We start from the raw sequence: 19,324 nt of genomic DNA on the forward strand, positions 1-19,324 counted from the left end.
ATATATTTCATTAAAAGGTCAGCACTAACTTCTCCAAAGCACTGTAGGATTCTGACCATTGGACATGGGCAGGTATGCTCCAGTGCTCTAGACAAACACACTCGAGTGCTTTGTCACGCAGCAGTGCTTTTTAAATGTAGCTGCTTTTATCAATGAGTCACACCTTAAATCCACAGAGCAAAACAAACATCACAGCTAAAGATATGGACCGACTCAAAAACAGTAAGCCAGAAACAGAAAGCAACAGAAAGCAAACTACACCTCGAAACGTATCAGAAAAAGAATAGCAAGTTCATGAGTTTGAACAGCAACGAAGAATATAAAAGGTCATTAGTACAGTAAAAACAATCATAAATAGATCCTAATAAAAAGCTGCAATTTATGGCCCAAACTTGGGCTCATAGACTCAAGATATATACATTTTTTAATACATCTCTCAGTATCCACATTAAAGAAACAAGTCAAAGCATTTTTGGTCTTTCAGTAAAATTTCATGTGTTCAGTTATTAGTCATTCTGTTGTTATATACATATTATTATCCTGATTATTTACTAAATGCTTGCTGTTATTAATCGACAGAAATACTCTCTCTGTTCACTGTAAAGTGCCTTTTTCAAACAGTCTGTCTAAATGTCTGCTTTTGTTCAACTACCTACACCTCGAAATCTTACCTCCATGAAGAATGCCGGCGTGCTGGGATGTATTGATCCTCTGAAACGTCAAAATGCCAGCATAAAACTGGGTGGGAGTTTTTCCTCTGGTACTTTTTGCTGTTTTGGTTAACAGACACCGCTCGAATAACTTCTCTTCTTCGAGACCCAGCAACACTTTTACCCCGACTTACACCCATCACAACCATTTGTGGTCTGGGAACTGTCGCAGAAACACTAACTAGCACCTGTAAAGCATGTCATGTGTGGTGTAACAGAGCCACACATTTCTCCTGCACTGTCCGAGTACTTACTGTGTGCTCTTTTCTATCTCTACCTCTTTTGTCGACCTCCTCTACATGCTTGCCATGTTTCCATCTCTCTTCTGTTACTGACTGTTTGCTCGGGTATTTGGCAGCTATTTCTTTCAGCAGTTACACTGACTCTCTCCCCTTCACTCCTTTGCCCTCCCTTAGTAAACTTTTGCAGCACTCTTAAAATCAGGAACAAACAAGGGCGATAGAAATAGTGGCATCAAAACCTAGTCTCCCTCTCTTTGCCAGAAATCTCTCAATATTAAACATGTTTTTTTTGTTTGTTTGTTGATTATCTGACCTACAGTAAATAGAGGTAAACATATATAATACTACAGAACCTAATTCTTGCTCAATAAAATAGATTAATTAATAACCTAAACAATGGCACACTGTAGGAGTGTATAACCCCTTACATAAAATCAGGTTTTGTGAGAGACTAACAGAGTGCTATTGGTGCTATTGTTTCAAATTTTGGCAGTATGATGCTGTTTATGCATTGAAGCAATATTTTTAATGTTTCATTATAAATCCTGCTCTTGAATTGCTAACCTGAGTGCACTGATACACTGCACCCAACACTCATGATCTCATAATACTATGTCCAACACTGGTACTTTTAAATATTATTCATAAAAAAAGGTATTTTAAAAAAAATATTCTTTATAATTTTTATCTTCTTTCATTGTAAAATTAACATATAGTACCTAATTTTTTTCACAGTTGATCTAGAGAAAAGTGTACATACCGAAGCATAAAGTGCTTTGCATGCAGGACTGGGCAAAAGTCTACTGTACCATATTGGTTGCCACAAATGGACATTATGAAATTTTTTGCAACCACAAGCCAGGATGTTTTATTTCAGATTTATTATTCATTAGCAAATTTAAATTCAATGAATGTTTTGCGGCATATTTTTGTTTGTTTTCTTATGTTCTGTTATTGCACTCAGTCAGAGTCACTTGATGTCAGAATTAGCGGAGGCAGATGGACTGATAAATTGTTATTGCTAAACTCCTACGCTTGTGCAGCATGTCAGGGTTGTGCAAAAAAAAAAAAAAAAAAAAAAAAAAAACTAGAATAGCACATACACTATTAATTTAAATGTGGCTGTAACAAATATGACTCCCAGTACTATTTTATAATATTCATAACAAATACATAATAACATAATAAATGTTTTATAATCTTCATAATAAAACATGCATAATATTAATTAATAAAATAATAAAATAAAAAAATAAAGGGGAGGGGGGGGACTGTTGAGCCTTTTACATCCCCTTGTGACCCCAGTGATGCTACATGGGGTTTGGTTTGCTAACCTTATTAAATATGGTGCTTAAAGGCTCTGTGATATTTACTCCAAACAGAGGTGATTAAAATACAAATCATAAGGGCTTAATGTCACAAGAAAAAAATGAGCCAGACTGGTTAGAACCTCAATAACTGCCCACCAATCACTCTTGTTAACCTGACACCCTCACACAGTGAATTCCACTCTAAATCTGTCACAGTAACCCATTTTCACTGATAAACATGTTTAAGACATGTCTAGTCATGTCTCAGTACTTTAGAAATCAGTCACATACATCAATTTGCTAACAGACCAAGAAAATGACCTTTAATTTATTTTTACTCATTAAGTCTAAACACTAGTTTTACTATGTATGTCATATCAGGATAACTATAGTAGTTAGAATGCCTTCTTACTTTTTTTAACATAACTACATAATTTCCTTACTCACTAAATGCTCCAAGTACTGCATCAAGTCTAAAAAAAGAAAAAAGATGCAATAGATGCACTTTGCTGCCCCCTTGTGACTCCTCTAAACTATAGCATGTAACACTATTTACTGTATGTGACTAGGAAATTTCTCTCATGTCTCAGCTCTAAAGGAACCTGGGCCTTGTAGTAGTTTATTAAATAAGTCTTTGACAGCAAGCATTCATCTTACAGTCTTTTAAAGAATATTTAAATATTTATCCAATATATTTTTTTTTAATAATAATAAATCACAGAATGAACAGAGAATAGTGTTTCTGATTAAGCATTTAGTACACAATTATATGTAGTTGCTATATATGACCTGTAGACTAGACATTTATCAGAGTATCAGCAAAGCACATTAACCTTCATACAAACCTGGGCACGAAACACACACACACACCAAAAAAAAAAAAAAGAAGCCTGCCTTACTGACCTGACCTCATTTTCATTTTGTACCAGTTGGCAAGCACTCAACCTGCACCACTGTGATGTAACACTTTAGTTAGGAACTCGCCGTCGGAACTGATCAAATTCATATGCTGAGGTACCACTGTATTGGGAACTTATACAAGCATCTAAAGGTGTATATAAAATCTATGTTAACCTAAGATTAATAGATTTGTGTGCGCATCTCACCGACATAGGCATTACGAACACATTGTCAGCATGGCTTTGTGTGCATTTCTCTTACCTGGGCACTGTGAAGACATTGTCACTGATCCAGCTATGTACAGCTGATCTATCATCTGAGCCACTGCTGAGGCGTTCGCTGGATGGTGCCCTCGTGGCATCTGTGTCCCCCGTAATGGTCAAAGCTGACTCAGATACACTGGGCATCTCAGCATGTGCAAGTGGAGCAAAGCTAAGTTCCACAATCTGCCGTGCACTGTGATACATCTGAGGCTTTACCTGGGGGGTCAGCGTTGGGAGGTCAAATGTTAGCATGGTCTGAGAGCTGGATGTCAGAAGCTCCAGGCTGTCCAGGCTGTTGTAAGAGGTGCCTTTAGCTCGCTGGGACTCCAGGATACTCTCAAAATGGTGACTAAATGTATCCATAATGTCTCGGGAAGTTTGGGGTGGACCCCGCACTAGAACCGGTGATTTCAGGGCTGGATGGCTGTTATTTAAAAAAGGCCTGAAAAGAAAAGAAAGCAATCATATTGTATTATTTTGATTATGGTACATTTTGCTGTCAGGACTGTTTTTATATGTTCACACAAGCTCAAATAATAGATAAAAATTTCATGACACCTCTTGAACAACATGGTAAATATCTCCTCTTCTTTTTGCTCTTGACTGGCCTGCTGCCTTCTCATATCGCACTGGGTGCGAACACTTGCCCAGCTGGCCACATCCTCTTCCTCATCCTCCTCTCCATCTGTTCTCTTGTATGCCGTTTCTCCCAGTGGGCTGCTCCCTGTACCGGAGGTGCCCATCACGCTACGGTTGCTCCCAAAAGCTGAGTCAGAGTCGTCCTTGTCAGCCAGCAGCACCTCGTCAATGTCAGTCTCCCAGTAGCACCGCAATGGAACTGCGTCGAGATCAGTCTCAGAGTATTTCAGAGTACAACGAATTATGCCTGTTTTTGGGGAAGTGCCTGGAGCAGCAGGCGGAGGGGTCACAAGCTCCACTTCGACACGCTGCACGTCATGGTTGGCTCGGAGAACCACTTCTTCTAGGGGTAGATAATTGGGTGGAGTTGGGGTGGAGTGGCAGCCAATCGGTGCAGTGCACACATCTGGGATATGCAGGTAAAAAAAATAAAAATAAATGGCGTCAATACATGTAAAGAAACCCAGCACCCTAATGATGAGTACATCCAGAGTATTTTGTTTATTTTAACGTACTTAAATACACCAGGTAAATTAATTTATTATGCTGTGGATAGATTATCCCACCAATGGTGATAGTGAAGACCTCACAGATTATTTCAGCAGATGACTGATGCAAATGTATATTGCCACAACCTCTGTTGTCCAACAAGGGACCGTGGAGTCCAATGGTGACCATTGTATTTATTCCCATTTTTATGACTGTGGTAGGACCTCCAGTCAACATTTACACATTAGTGGTAGCATTGTATAATGCATTTTTGGTAAAACAACAACTGTTGTTTCTTTAGCATAATAAGGGAAAATGCTATTGTATAGTCTATACATTTCTCTTTGGTAGGATTGTTTGGGTGTGACATATTTCACAAGCACTTTTAGTACACCAAGACAAACAAGCTAGTTTCTTCTTATTATTTCTGTTAAACCAAATCAGCTGGCATAAGAAGTGGTAAATTTTAACTTAGGTCATCTATCAAGCTGAATTTAAACAATATTAGATTCTGGACAAAGTATTCATGCATAAGTGTACTATAATGTTTACCGTAACACTGAAATTACAGAGACATACCTAGTTAATTATATGGATGGCAATAAATAGTCCATAACATTTACAACGCACACTTTCTCATTCTTCATCTTGGTAGCAACCCTCCATTGTATTTTATATGTAATGACTTGAATGAAGGTGGATGAAGTAACCAGTAGGTAAAATAAGATGGACAGCTCACTCACTCTTGTCTTGTTCCCTGGAGACCGTGTCTGTTGTGGTGCCAAACAAGAACTCCCACTTGGCACGAGCAATCTTCTGGGAGTGCAAAGATGGTCCCAGTACAGTTGAGCCACTATCACACTGTGACACACATGTTTATGTTTATGTACCCTGTTTTTTTTTCTAAGCATGAACTAAATGATTCACACTTTTACTTAAAACAAATAGTGTCATTTTCAGATATTTCCTACTAGTAGAAAAAACATCAGTACATTCCTCCATCTAGGAACCTCCATAGTCCAACTAGGGACAAAGGAGTCCAGTGGTGACATTGTACTTAATCCTATTTTTATAACTATGGTAGGACCTCCAGTCAACATTTACGCACACATTAGTAGTAGCATGGTACAGAGCTTTTCCACTGCACATACTAAATAAACTTAGAACTAAAGCTGGACAAACTTTTATAAAGCAGTCCGGCAGAAATGGTAACCATTTTAATATGAAATTACAACTATTCAAAAACATCACACAAACATGTATTCTAATGAAGCAGCTGAACCCCACTGACCCATTTTTTCCAATTCCAAAGGTGTTCCTTAGGCTGTTATAATGTGTAAACATCATGGACTTGTCTCACCTGTATATCTGAGGTGGGATGATCAGTCTGGTTACTGTTACTGCTGGACTCAGGTGAGAGACACTCACGATCTCCAAGACTGCCTGTGACCCCACTGGAGCTTGGAGATGAAGTTGGCTGAAGGTTTTGCTCCCCCTCGACCCTTTCGTCATTCTCTTCATCAAGTATAACAGGGCCCAGAAGCAAAGCCTGTCTGCGTTTCCATTCTGCCTGCTTCTGTTCCTGCGTCAAGGTGACGGTATCCTGCCCCTTTGGCAGGTCTGCGCCCACAGCTACACCTTGGTGATCCACTGCTCTGGTCTCATTTTCTCCTGATAGATGAACTGGGTTAAGCGTCCCCATTTCATCCCCACTGTGCTCCTGCCACCCTTGCATAAAAGTCCAGCTGACTGGTGCTTCTTCAATATGCTGCCCAATAAGAAGCCTTCTGGAGATTTCCACACTGTCAGTCAAAGGCTCATCCATGATATCATCATGCCCTTGTGGGGACAGATCCCAGGCATCATGATGGTACCAGGCCTCACCTGTATACTGTGGAAGTCTTCTCCTGTGCAGGGTGGGACTGTCTGTGCTTGACATGTCACCCCAAAGTACACGAGGATCCCGTAAAGGTGAGTCTGTGCCCCCTTTAGACAACCACGGACTCACTGCGGGAGAGGGGAGAGCTGGAGAGTCAGGGGGCTGTCCCAAAAGTAATGGGCTAAAGAAGTAATTGGTTTGCTCAATCCTTTCAGGAATATAATCAGTTAAAGACTCTGTTGCATGTGAACAAGGAGCAGGCGCATTTGTTACAGTGAGATCAGAATGCACTCCATGTAAAGGAATGTTCATTTTCATAGGTGGACTTCGGTGTTGGGAGGGGCAGTTTTGAGATTGTTTGGGGCTGCCTAGATCACTCTGAACAAAAGCATTGTGGGCAGGGGACTTTCGGAGATCATCAAAAATAACTGAGATTTTGGTGGCTTCCTCTGCAAGCCTACGTGCTACTTCTGGACTGTTCATTGCTGAAGATGTATTGCTGCCACTGAGCTGGTTTAAACCTTCAGAATGTGCATTAGTGATAAACAAATTGCCCTTCTGACCTGAGAGAGGACTGCCATTCACTCCCGTCGATGCGACTTCATGGTTTAGCTGGTGAACGTTTGGGTCTTGCTGGACCCTGGGGCTGGAGTTTAGTTCTAAGGGGAGGTTGGGTTCTCCTGTGTGGGATGACAAACAGTGTGAAGCAGGGATACTTAATGGGTGATATGGAGCCCTTGGCCTGTCTGCATCATAGTTGTGTGAATTAGTGTCATGAGCAGGAGAGCCTGCCCATGACCGACATTGCATTTGCTGGTTGTGTGCCCCTTCTGTACTCAAGTCTGACCCCTGGGAAAATTTAGACCTTAACTGGGGTGACCCAAAGTCCTGCAGGGCTCTTTGAGTGGCTGCCCGACCCACGGAGACTCCACAATCCACAGTCACTTGGTTGTGGGCGGGTGAATCCACCTGCTGGTGAAAAGAACTATTATTGCTGCTGGAGCCTGAGGGAACAGACAAGGCCCTATCAATCTTATGTGCCCGAGTGGCCTCTTGTTGCACCCTCTTGAAGTTGCGTGGACTCTCCAGTTGCTTGACATTCCCCTTCTCAATATAGCTAAAGGTAACTACAGATGTTTGACCAAGTTCTACTGGCCGAGTGGAAGTACGAGGTTGCCGGGAGCCTCGAGAAGGAGTTCCTGGGCCAGAGACTGGTACTGAGGAAAAGGATGAGCAGCGGTGTTTAACATTTTTACTATCCATGCTATGACTCAGAGCAGTGCTCACACACTGTTTTAGCTGCTCTGGAGGGAGATTGTGGGTAGGTGTGGATCGTGGGGATAGTTGATGATTATGTGCGGGCTGTGGTTGGAAGGCTCTGGGTGAAGGAGTGGATGTGAAGCACTTCTGCATGGTTCAGGTCTCAGAACTGAGATCCAATGCTACCTCCTGGTCAAAGTCTCGACAGGTAAGTCTTGGTCATTTTAGGAGCCATCATGCAGTGAGGCAGATTTACATTGACTTCACGGCATGGTGTTGGACATACAGGGCATCTATTGTTTTCTTCCCACTTCTTTTAGGCCATTTGTGTACAATTTTGAATCAACTCCATATTATAAACATACTGAATTCATCCAGTTTCTGAAAGAGAAGCAGTGCACAAGATTATTAAATTATTTTTTGTTACACGTGTGAAATACACCATGTATGCACAAACTAATGACTATTAATCATTGTTTAGTGCTACAAATATCAATATCTATATCTATATTTGAATTCAAGCATGGATTAGGTGTGGCATAAATCAGGAGAGCTTTTCATTTAGCTAGTTTTGATTAAATATGACTCCTACCCTGCAAGAAAAGAGCTGTATCCAGACAAATATGAGTATGGGAAATCCCCGCTAAACTTTACGTTTGCCAGATGTACAGTATGAGGCAGAGTGCTTGGAAAGGTAGCATGCGAAAGGAAATTCTGTGAAACAACCAGATACCTCATGTATGTGGATATATACAGTATGGGAATCGATGAATGTTTCTAGGAATCCTCACAGCTAGCAATAAGAGGTAATGGCGGTAAAGGGCCTTTTGTATGTTAATGACCAGCAGAAAGTAGTGCTGTCCTTATTATCATAGCCAGGTGGCGGGGATTATGCCAAGGCACACCAGCCAGGTGGCCTTGGTGTGCCTTTGTCTCTTCAGCTTGAGGGGTTTGAAGGAGAGGCAAGCTTCACACACTGCTTTTCACAAAGAGGTTATCCAGCGTCTTAATGCACTTAATTGCAAGTTTGATGAGCAGAAAGAGTCAAGCTATGTGCATAAAAGAGCTAAGAGGGCGCATAACGTGGGCACTGCGTTAAGTTGACCTTGTTAGCGGACAATATAGTAGCAAATTATACCTTTCCAAGGTAGCCTAAGTACTTGGCTACACAACTACTTTTTGTTACTTGCACTGTTGTAGGTGTTTATACAATGTTGTTAAAAAAAATTATGTTTTAATGCGTGTTTAATTCAACGTTACAGGAAGCTGTAAGAAGCTTCCATAATTCAGAAAACAACCACATAAATACGATTCACAAACTGGGTAAGAATGTTGTTTCTTTACATGCTATCTATTGGATTTTACATAATCATTTTAAATGTAATGAATGACACTATTTAAGTACTCAGTTTTTTTTTCAAAAATGTAATCCCTTATTTAGACAATTTATGTAATCCGTGAGCCAGACAGCAGTCATTCCCAATCCCTTAGTGTGTGTGTGTGTGTGCCAAACTTCGCTAAGTGATGGTAGAATAATTATAAAGGTCTTGACTAAAACAACATGCATGAGGAATCACAAAGGAGTTTTCATTTTCTGCAATGCAAAAGTACTTTTATCATAAAGTAATGCTGTAATGTAACAGATTATTTTTAAAGACAGTAATTTTGTAATGTAGTGATGTGTCGATTGATCGGCCGATGTTGGCCAAAAATAGCTTGATCGGCGAACTCCAAAAGCCGATCACTTGACGGAAATTACTCGCGCGACTTTTTCACACGTGCATGCACGGCGCACAGGTAAACAACAGCAGAGCGGAGCTTACCAGTGGCAACATGCGTTCTCCCATCTGGCAGTTTTTTAAAGTGTCCAATGAAGACGTAAAGTTAGCCGTTTGCAAATGTATGTCGTGACAAAATCCCTCGAGGTAGAATCAAGCAATGGCATTTTAACACCACTAACATGATTAGGCATCTTAGAACACGCCATACCACTGAATATGCCGAGTATGTGACCAAGTTTTACATTTTGCTGCCAATTATAAAATGTAATCAGTGTATTAAGAGGCTACATCCCATTAAGCTGATCTGATGCGTGTTGGTCTGCCTGACCCCACTTTGTTTGGAATAATTTTAACTTACTCTGCCTTATTTGGGAAAGATGGCCTGCAGTAGCCTTAAGTTCTCATTTTCTAAAATAAAAACTTGGTGGTTCTTTGAGATCTTGACTGGGTGCAGGAAAAAAACAAGAAGGGGGGGGGGGGTCTCTTAGGTAAAAATGTCAACACTATTAGAATGGCCTGTGAATTGACGTTTCCTGACATTTCCCTAACTTCACCTACATTACTTAGATTTATAGTTTCTTAATGCAAGTTGTGTAGGATTTCTTTTTAAACATACGCACACAATTATAATATATTATATATAGGGATGCACCGAAATGAAAATTCTGGGCCGAAAACGAAACCGAAATTTTTGGATGCACTTGGCCGAAAACCGATAACGAAACCGAAAATGGCTTCATTAAAAAACATGTTTAAAATATTTTCTTTTTGTTTGTATTAAAAAAAACTACAAATTAATTAAGCAATCAAACTTTTATTGCTAATAAATAACAGTAATAAGGCTGTTTAACAATAACAAAACTTGCTTCCAAGTGCTTCCAAACCGTTGACATACTCCGTGTTTGATGCGTAATGACAGCGCGAACGAGACGGGGGATGGGAGAGGCGTGGCGACAATTTCGGCTTTTATTTTCGGCGCTTTCTTACGTTTCGGCCGAAACCGATAATGCTATTTCGGCCGAAAATTTTCGGCGGCCGAAATTTCGGTGCATCCCTAATTATATACATACATATACATATACACACACACACATATATATACAGTGGAACCTTGAATTATGAGCATAATTCGTTCCAGAAGCGGGCTCGTATTCCAAACACTCATAAATCAAAGCAAATCTTACCATGAGAAATAATGGAAACTCAAATTATGCATTTCACATCCCCAAAAAATAAATATATAAAAATAAATACAAAATATAAACATAAAAATGTAAAAATAAAACAAATTAACCTGCACTTTATATTTAAAAATAAGTAAAAATAAATCCTGACTGATAAGTGTTTCGGTTTGTGCGCGCAGGCGCTGTGTATGCGTGTGTGTAGCTAAAGTAGGGAGCCCCTCCCCCTCCTCATCTTACACAAGTTCACGTAGGCTTTATTGTCACTTCAACCATATACAGTTAGTACACAGTGAAACGAAACAACGTTCCTCCAGGACCAAGGTGCTACATGCAACATAAATTTACAACATAAATTAACAGGAGCTAAAACTAGCTAACTAAGAGGCCTAGTTAGCTGGCTAGCAGAGATAAAACAACATAATTAAACAAAGACTAACTAGCTAACCCTTTAACAGTTACCCTTTCTCCACTCTTTTCACACACCATGCGCGCATAGGAAAAATAAACAAGAATTCTCTCTAATCACACTTTTAGATTAAGCTACGCACTTATGGAATCACTACTGTAAAGTAAAAATAAAACAAATTAACCTGCACTTTACCTTAATTGAAAAGAATTGCGACAGAGCAGTGTTTCTGTGTAGAGCACAGACAAAGTGTATGTGTGTCTGTGAAGGGGAAAGTAGAAGGGGTCTGTGTGTCTTTGTGGCACGATGTCCAATGATGCACGCGCACACAGACACAAAGAGCAGGCTGAGCCTTGAGCAAGGAGAGAAAATGGATTTTTAACCTCCATCATGAGACTTGCTTTTGCTTTATGCAAAAAACAAGAAACGCATGCGTGATACATCATACTCGGTACTCGTAAACCAAGTCAAAATTGTAAAAAATATTCGCTCTGTTTGCGAGTAACGCAGTTTGCGAGCGTTCCGCAATCTGAGATTTCACTGTATAGAGAAAAGGAAAATATCCCCCATTCCTCCCTTGTAGCATCCAACATATGTCAAGTCAAAGTCAAATTTATTTTTAAAGCACATTTAACACAACACAACTGACCAAAATGCTGTGCAATCCTAAAATAGCAGCGGACATAGAAACAGACTATAAAACAGACAAAAATAAGAAAATAAATCCAAATAAACTAGTAATGAAATAATAAAAAGACCAACCCCATTGTTAAAATAATTAAATTAAACAAACAATAAATGCATATTACATAATAATTAAATAAAAACATGGAAAAGAGTATCTCCTCACTCTGTATTAAATGACAGTATAATAAGGTATTTAGGTAAAAGAACATTCTCATCAAGCGTGGCATTTAAGGTACACACACAATAGTGACTGCTCTTAAATAATTTAGTGGACAGTGGTGTACAGAAATTGATTTTGGTCTGGAAAATTGACAGCAAATAAAGTGATAAAAGTATGAAAAATGATAAATGAGTAGTAGTACAATTAATAGGGTGTATTTCTACACTAATCAGGGATTACAATGCTGCAATTACAAATAGCAATCTGACAATTGCTAACTATCTGGATCAGAAAAGCACTCAGGATGTACCATTATAAAGTACATTTTACAAACTGCTTCAAGTTTTAAGTTTGCAATAACAAAGAAAATGTGCTTAAACAAGGTCTACGCGCATGCATTTTAAAATTAAAGGTCACAGAGGAAATAATTATAGAGTATGTCCAGTTAATATTCTGTAATATCACATATCAGCCTGCAGCTGTCTGAGGTTCTTGAGGAGCAGTGGCTAATGAAGCTAGCATCACGCTTATTTCTAAAATTAGCCCCATGGCCATCAAATGAAGCCAGAAGAGCCGCCTAGTATTCCAAATTTGCAAGTCCTGACTACTGAGAGAGAGAGACTTTCAGCAGAAAAAGTAGTCAAATTTTTAACTCTTAAAGGGAATATACCAAGGAGACTCATGATAGATACATATGACCCTTTAAGATATGCCATTAGGACAGCTTGCGCTGAAGCCTCTCTTTTAATCAATGGCAAAAGGGAGAACAGTGAAAAAAAATAAATAAATACAGCCCCTGAAGTGAAAAAGATCAATCACGTGTGCATTTACCATAAGATAATTCACATTAAGGAGTAGAGCCCACAGCAATTCATGAAATATATTCCTTCCTAAAGAGGTGGCAAAATTTAATCCCATCAATAAATAATTTCACAATGTTCATAAAAATCGATTACTGAGCTGCATAATCATTAAGAGGTAGATTTTTGGCTACGGTCATATTGTAGGTTTATCACAAGGAGTATTTCTATTAAAACAGGAGTGGACAGGAGGCCAGAAAAGTTTTAAGCAAGTTTTATGCGCGTTTTAAGTTTTTGAAACACACACGTGGGCATCACACACACTAGTCATAAATTATGGCGTTCTTCTGATATATACAAAGACGTAACGTCCAATCAGCTATGTTTTACTATAACAAAGACAGCAAATCTGAAATCTCAAAGACAGGCACAGAGGGCCAATCACCATTATAAAAAAAATGGATTTGGATTTAGAAATTTCATACTGTAGATTCCCCCCTTCATTTTCAAAGGGGGAAACCTAACTGGACAAACTAAACTAAAAATATTAGGAATATTTTTAATTCTTGGATGCAAACAAATTGCAGTCAATGACTGCCTAAAGTCTGGAACATAATCATTGCTGAGTAAGTGAAAAACATGCTTACCTAGGTTAAGGTCAGGCAGGTGACTAAATCAGCCTACTAATAACATTTAATTTCCTTGCTTTTTGGCTGCTTCCATGGGAGGTTTTGGGTTATTATCCTTCTGTACTGTAAAGTGCTGTCCAATCAGTTTTGCAGCATTTGACTGAATCTGCACAGAAAGTATAGCACCATGGAACGAATACTGTGATTGTTCAGTTTAGCTGTTTTGTGTTGCCTTCAAGGTCTTTTCTTGTTTTCAGGATCATTTTTTTATGCATGTAGTAAAATATTGGTCTATAATTTTCCGTTTAAATTATATTCACAGAAAACGAACATGGTTGAAACTTATTAATTGTGGGATTACTTCATCATTTCACTTCAGGTTAATGCCATCATACAAAGAGAAAGTGATTTTATTTTTACACATCCCACAGGGCTATAGTCTCAAAAGATTGATGTGTTCGTTTAACAGAGCAACATGACCCACAGGCAAGAGTTGGACGTCGTATCTGAAAGGTACTGCATTTTATGAGACTTCAGTTCCTTGGAGGCTGATGACAGGAGCTTAGAATTGTTGTCATAGAGACAAGCATTACGTGGCAAAGCTGTTCTCTGAATGCAACAGTCATGGACTAAAGCCTGCATGCTTCTCACACATACACACACCTCCTAATAGCTCTCTGGCTGACTGATAAACCAAAACAGCACACACTTTGTGTTTGCAGCAAGTATCTATCAAACAGTGAGCACCTTACTTTAAAGAATTTAAGTGTGTGCAGTTACCAGACAAGCACCTGTGTGAGTTCAGGCTCTAACTTGTACACTACTGCTTTATGCAGTTACACATTCTTTTACCCATTTAACATGCTAAACCAGAAGTTTTGCAATGGCATCCCGTCTACTAATGTCACTACTGTAGTTCACTCAACAAGAGCACAGGATATGGAATTTGATACGGGTCTCATCATTCTTTCAATGTTCCCACTGACACCTAAGACATGAGAAATTATGCCACCATAAATGCAACGTAGGCCTTTCCAAATGTACATTTTGTTTAGCAATATGCTAGGTCTTAAATGATATACTGAATGCAACAAAGTTATTTATACACTGATCTAGAGTAATAGATGTACATAAGCTCATGTGAGGTCTGGTTATTTCTAATAAAAAGCATTTGCATACAGATTAAATGAAATGCTATAAAAATACCCAAGACGTGAACATTGGTGCTGGGTGGAAAGCTATTTAACCTATTTAATCGATTACAGTAACTGACAACATTATACAATTAATATCTAACTGTAACTGTATTGAAGTAATTCTATAGACAGTCATTGTACAGTGATTGACAGTTATGCTAGTTTTACAAATCCCTCCCTTTGCATGCTGCAATAATATAACCAATTACAGGAACTTGTTGATGTTATGTTCCTTGTTATTATATGTAACTAGAAATGAAAAACATTGCACTTGAAAAAATAAATCGTTCCTTAATAAACCAAAATGTTGGCAAAATATATCAGTCACGACACCTTAAATATATCCCTTAAATATCACACCCTTTCATGGTGTTGCTTGATTAGGGGGAGGGGGGTGTATATTCTCAAGTTTGTGTTCAGAGCTTTGAGTGGAGTCATGCAGTTTGTACAGCTATACAGAGACAGTTCATTTTGTTGGTATTGTATATGTCAGGATATATTCATGTACCACAGGTTATCCCAACATTACAGCAGCTGTCAGTAAATATCTGATATCTGTTGCACCCAGGCACTGTAGATGTGAGAAAAACAAAACTGTGAACCACCAAAAACTTACCAATAACCAAATACTGAATTTAATTTAAATTGAATAAAAAAATAGCAAAATTTAGCTAAATTACATGAACTCTCTCACTACACAGAGAGCAAACACTGAACTGTACAGAATCTTAACATAAAAAACAACAACAAAAAAAACCCAAACACATTTACACAGAGGGGGTGTAGCAAACTGGTTCCTACAGTATATCAGTTGGGAGTGTACATGTAATGACTTGCCTCTCATTCTCGATGACCCAAAAAAAAGAAATAAAGATCAACATGAAAATGATAGATTACCAGACTTTATGAAAAGAATACAATACAGAAATACAACACACACATGTTTTTCTTGACCTTTTCATCATTCTTTATACAATACATAAGGACCTTCCTTTGACTGTACAGATTCTACCTTGAACTTTAGGAGAAAAAAAAAGAAGAAAACACACACCTTTGTGTTATGCAATCTCTCTCACACTTTTTTTTTTCTTAAAGGTTATTCCAAATTGACACCAAAGTGGAAAAGTTGCGTTTTTTTCACTCCATTACTATTCCTCTTACACACGCTCAGACGCCACACCACAGCAAAATAACACACTGCTCCCACAGCTCATTAATCTGTCTCATCCTTGTCCTCTATCCATCCCTCTGTCCCCCCTTTTCTCCTCCTCTTCCTCTTCCCCTTGTTCAGCTGGACTCCAGATGGGCTGCGCCTGTCATGCATATTTATCTCCATACTGCTGTTTAGTAAGAATTTTCGGAAAACCATATAAGGGAAAACATTTTTTAAAAAGCAAATAACAAACCTGAACCAGTTCTGGTCTACTGGACATAATGTACAATTCTAAAAACAGTACAGAAATTTAGTCACACGGTTACACACGAGATGATGACCATGTTCTGCAAATGACATGGATTTATCTAGCTAGGGGTCATAAACACAAAGCTTCTAGCTAACAAACAATAGGACTTTTTAGGTGCCCAGACTTTTTGAATTTTTTATATTGATTCTGGGCTCAAGAGATTGTCATATAAGCTTTTATATAATAATAAATGACAGCAGAGCTAAGCAACAAGCTGAAAAAAGTATCTTCTTATATGAGGTGAAAAATCTAATCAGCTTGTTTAAGCCCAATAAGAAAAATGGATAAAAAGGCAAAAAGCAGGGAATATTCTTTTCTCATGTTTCTTGTTTGCACGCACACTGGAGATGCATCTAAATATCTATCATGACTAAAACGTACATTTTGCCTAATAGGTCCCCATCTGATATCAGGTGTTATTGACATGCCTACAACTTTATTCCAATCAAACCACAATACAATACACTTTTTTGTGGCTGATTGCTTATTCTCCTCAAAATTTTCTGTTTATCCACTTCATGGATTCAGTCAGTATGGTAACTCTAACCTCTGCTCTTACCTTTGTGAAATTTTAATGTGTGTATATAAAACAAAAAAAGAATAGGAACCAATCATTATCAAGTATACCAAAAGTCGGCATTTTCATAGTAATAACTACCTTGTACACTACAATGCTCTGAAAGAGAGTTTTGCTTAGCAGAGCTAAATGAAGTAAGTAGTAATGGCCAACCACTCAACACTGCTGAATCTAATTTCATTACAAATGCTGTTCATAGTGACGAGCTACAAAGCAAACCACAACACACTGCTGGACGGCAGTCACTAAACATTCAGATATAGCTTAATGTCCAAGAAAGCAGCAGATACTATACATCAGGCTCACACAGCAATGGAATAAATTAACCCTCTAAGCCAACAGGTTCAGCTGGGTTAATACTTCAATCAGTTGTTTGGTTTTCAATTAGACAGATGCATACAAGACCAAGAGCTCCTGCTGATTACTGCAGTGATCCAACGGTATAGGGCAGAAAGTGCAAAGGCAAGCAGAAGAGCACAGAGAATGAAGGGCAGGAAGTGAGTGAGAGAGAAAGAGAGAAAGAACAAACGTCTGTAGCCTTAGTGCCTATCAGCAAGGAGCTGGCTGAATCCTTAGGGCCATTTAAGTAATGGAGACAAAAGTCTCTTCCTATTCTGCAGCCATGAACCACAGACACTTATCCCCTCCCCTCACTTTTACCCCTCAACTAACCCTATGTCTTTCTATCAGCTTCTTCCTTCCTTCTTCTGTCTGCTTCTGTTCATTCTGAAACAAATATCACCCTGCAGTGTGCGTTTCCGATGACATCGTACCTTGTATCCTGTCCAGGCTACCAGTAGATGCAATTTATCACCTGCCTAGGGAATAACATCCAGGGAACAGAGACTGCAAGAAAATAAACAAGCAGTCTCAACACAGAAACAAGGTTCACTATAGCACAAAAGTAGAGATGTGGGTCTCCCACATTCTTGTGAATAAGGCAATGAGTTTAAACAACTGCTAGTTGGAGTGAGCAAATTGACAAAAATATGATTAAAGACGTTTTAAAAACTAAAAGTAGTGACAAGCATGATAATAAGTGACAAGCATGCTAATTAAAAACAAAAAAAACTTTAAAAAGTAAAAAAAATAAAAGAAGCAGTAATTTAAAATCCATATAATTAAAAATTAAAATCACTTCCTACCAAAAGGATGTCAGTGTGTCTCTGAGGATCTGTGACCTAGAGACCTAGGAATTTATATACAATAACGTCAGTATGGCCTCGACCTCTTGGGGATCATGTCGGGATCAAACTACATAAATTATCATTTGTGTGGGGCACTTCCAAAAAAAAAAAAAAAAAAGATTTATGTTTATGGACAATTCCTAATGTCTACAAAAGACAAATGCAACCTTTTGTTTACCAACATTTGAAGTCACTTATTTATTTATACCATTAATTCAAAGAATCCAAGTCACATGTTTGTCAGTATTACTGTGTGCAAATTTGTAAACAGCCATTAACATTTAATATCACAGTAATATATAATAATCACTATTAAGTAAATAAAATTGATTATCTTGTTACTCTCAGCACCTGTCAACTGATTAAATTTGTTAGGAAGCAAGTGAACAGTCAGTTTACTTAAAAAAAAAAAAGTCAAGTTTAAGGATCTAATCATCTTTGGCAAGAGCCAAATTGTGATTTCTAGATGAGCAAGCTAAGCATCTTAAAAATAGCAGGTGTTACCTATATGTAGCAGTTAGAACCAACCAAAAGTGTTCCAAGGAATAACAACTTCAACCAGAAACCGGGCTTCATTGATATTTACTGGGAGCAAAGGTGAACCTGTCTGGTTCAATTGCACAGAAATTCTACTGATATAAAGATATCAAAACACACAGTATGGGGCTGCACATTCACAGACCAGTCAGACACCCATCCATGACCAAAAATGCCTATTACTGGCATTTTGTCATTCATGTGGACGTTACGGTGACACGGATAACCTAACTAGACACGGTTACAAAGTACACCCCTTTTGTGGCAGTTGTATTCCCCGATTGAGGTGTCCTCTTTCAGCAGGATAATGTAGTCTGATGCATTGCAAAAATTGTTAATTTACGGTTTAAAAAACAGGACAAAGAGGTCAAGGTGTATAACATCTGTGCTAGAAAAACAAGCCTGATCAATGCTTATCCATCCTACAGGAACTAAAGACGCATCATGGTGCCAGGTACTGTACCACAGCACCAGAAACCTAAACTGGTAATTTCAATGCTGTCTCTGATTGGTGTATTTGCCTGATCGTTGCACAGGTGTCACAGATTCTGTAACTGCTTTAGCAAAGTCACTTTGCGGTGTCACTTTTTTAGGCCAAAATCTGCCTCAAGGATTGCAGTCTACATTATGCTGAACTGACCTTCCATGGCTATGTAGCACTGATGAGACATTTTCTTTTTCCCCAGCTAGTCTTAACATTAGTTTCTCAACAAGTTGAGAAGCACACATACAGTACCTGTATCAGTTCTGTGTTACTAAAGATGTCATTATCAACTTGTAGGCTGCACAAGTCAAGATGTCAAATTTCCTGTCAAGGGTGCTGATGTGCAGATGAAAGATGCCACTGAGGGAATGCAGCAGACACGACCTCAATGTCTCATTCAACTGGTGGGACACATAAATGCATGCCATAAAACTTGTCAGGCAATAATTTTACCATCATATTTTGACTGATGACCATAAGGACCCTTCAAGCAGGTCTAAACAGATGTTGTATTTTATGACCTTTACAAACAGCACATGAA

The 19,324-nt window shown here is 38.6% G+C and overlaps 1 protein-coding gene across 6 annotated transcripts in view; it reads right to left on the minus strand.

The window, feature by feature from the left end:
* Positions 1-19,324, minus strand: part of LOC128541319 (PH and SEC7 domain-containing protein 1-like) — a 53,564-nt gene that overhangs the window by 33,676 nt on the left and 564 nt on the right. Inside the window, exons 2-8 of one of the 6 annotated variants that reach the window (XM_053511680.1) lie at positions 19,036-19,184; positions 17,721-17,764; positions 17,349-17,421; positions 5,914-8,073; positions 5,297-5,414; positions 3,984-4,470; positions 3,424-3,867 (exon numbers count right to left, since the gene is read on the minus strand). In XM_053511680.1, coding sequence (XP_053367655.1) covers positions 3,424-3,867; positions 3,984-4,470; positions 5,297-5,414; positions 5,914-7,845 — 2,981 coding nt within the window. In that variant the 5' untranslated portion in view covers positions 7,846-8,073; positions 17,349-17,421; positions 17,721-17,764; positions 19,036-19,184. Of the gene's footprint in view, positions 1-671; positions 1,289-3,423; positions 3,868-3,983; positions 4,471-5,296; positions 5,415-5,913; positions 8,074-15,586; positions 15,745-17,348; positions 17,422-17,720; positions 17,765-19,035; positions 19,185-19,324 lie in introns of those variants that run through there. The other 5 variants (XM_053511679.1, XM_053511681.1, XM_053511682.1 and 2 more) reach the window with 5 other exon arrangements.

Source organism: Clarias gariepinus, chromosome 14, assembly GCF_024256425.1.
Source record: "Clarias gariepinus isolate MV-2021 ecotype Netherlands chromosome 14, CGAR_prim_01v2, whole genome shotgun sequence".
NCBI classification, from domain to species: domain Eukaryota; kingdom Metazoa; phylum Chordata; class Actinopteri; order Siluriformes; family Clariidae; genus Clarias; species Clarias gariepinus.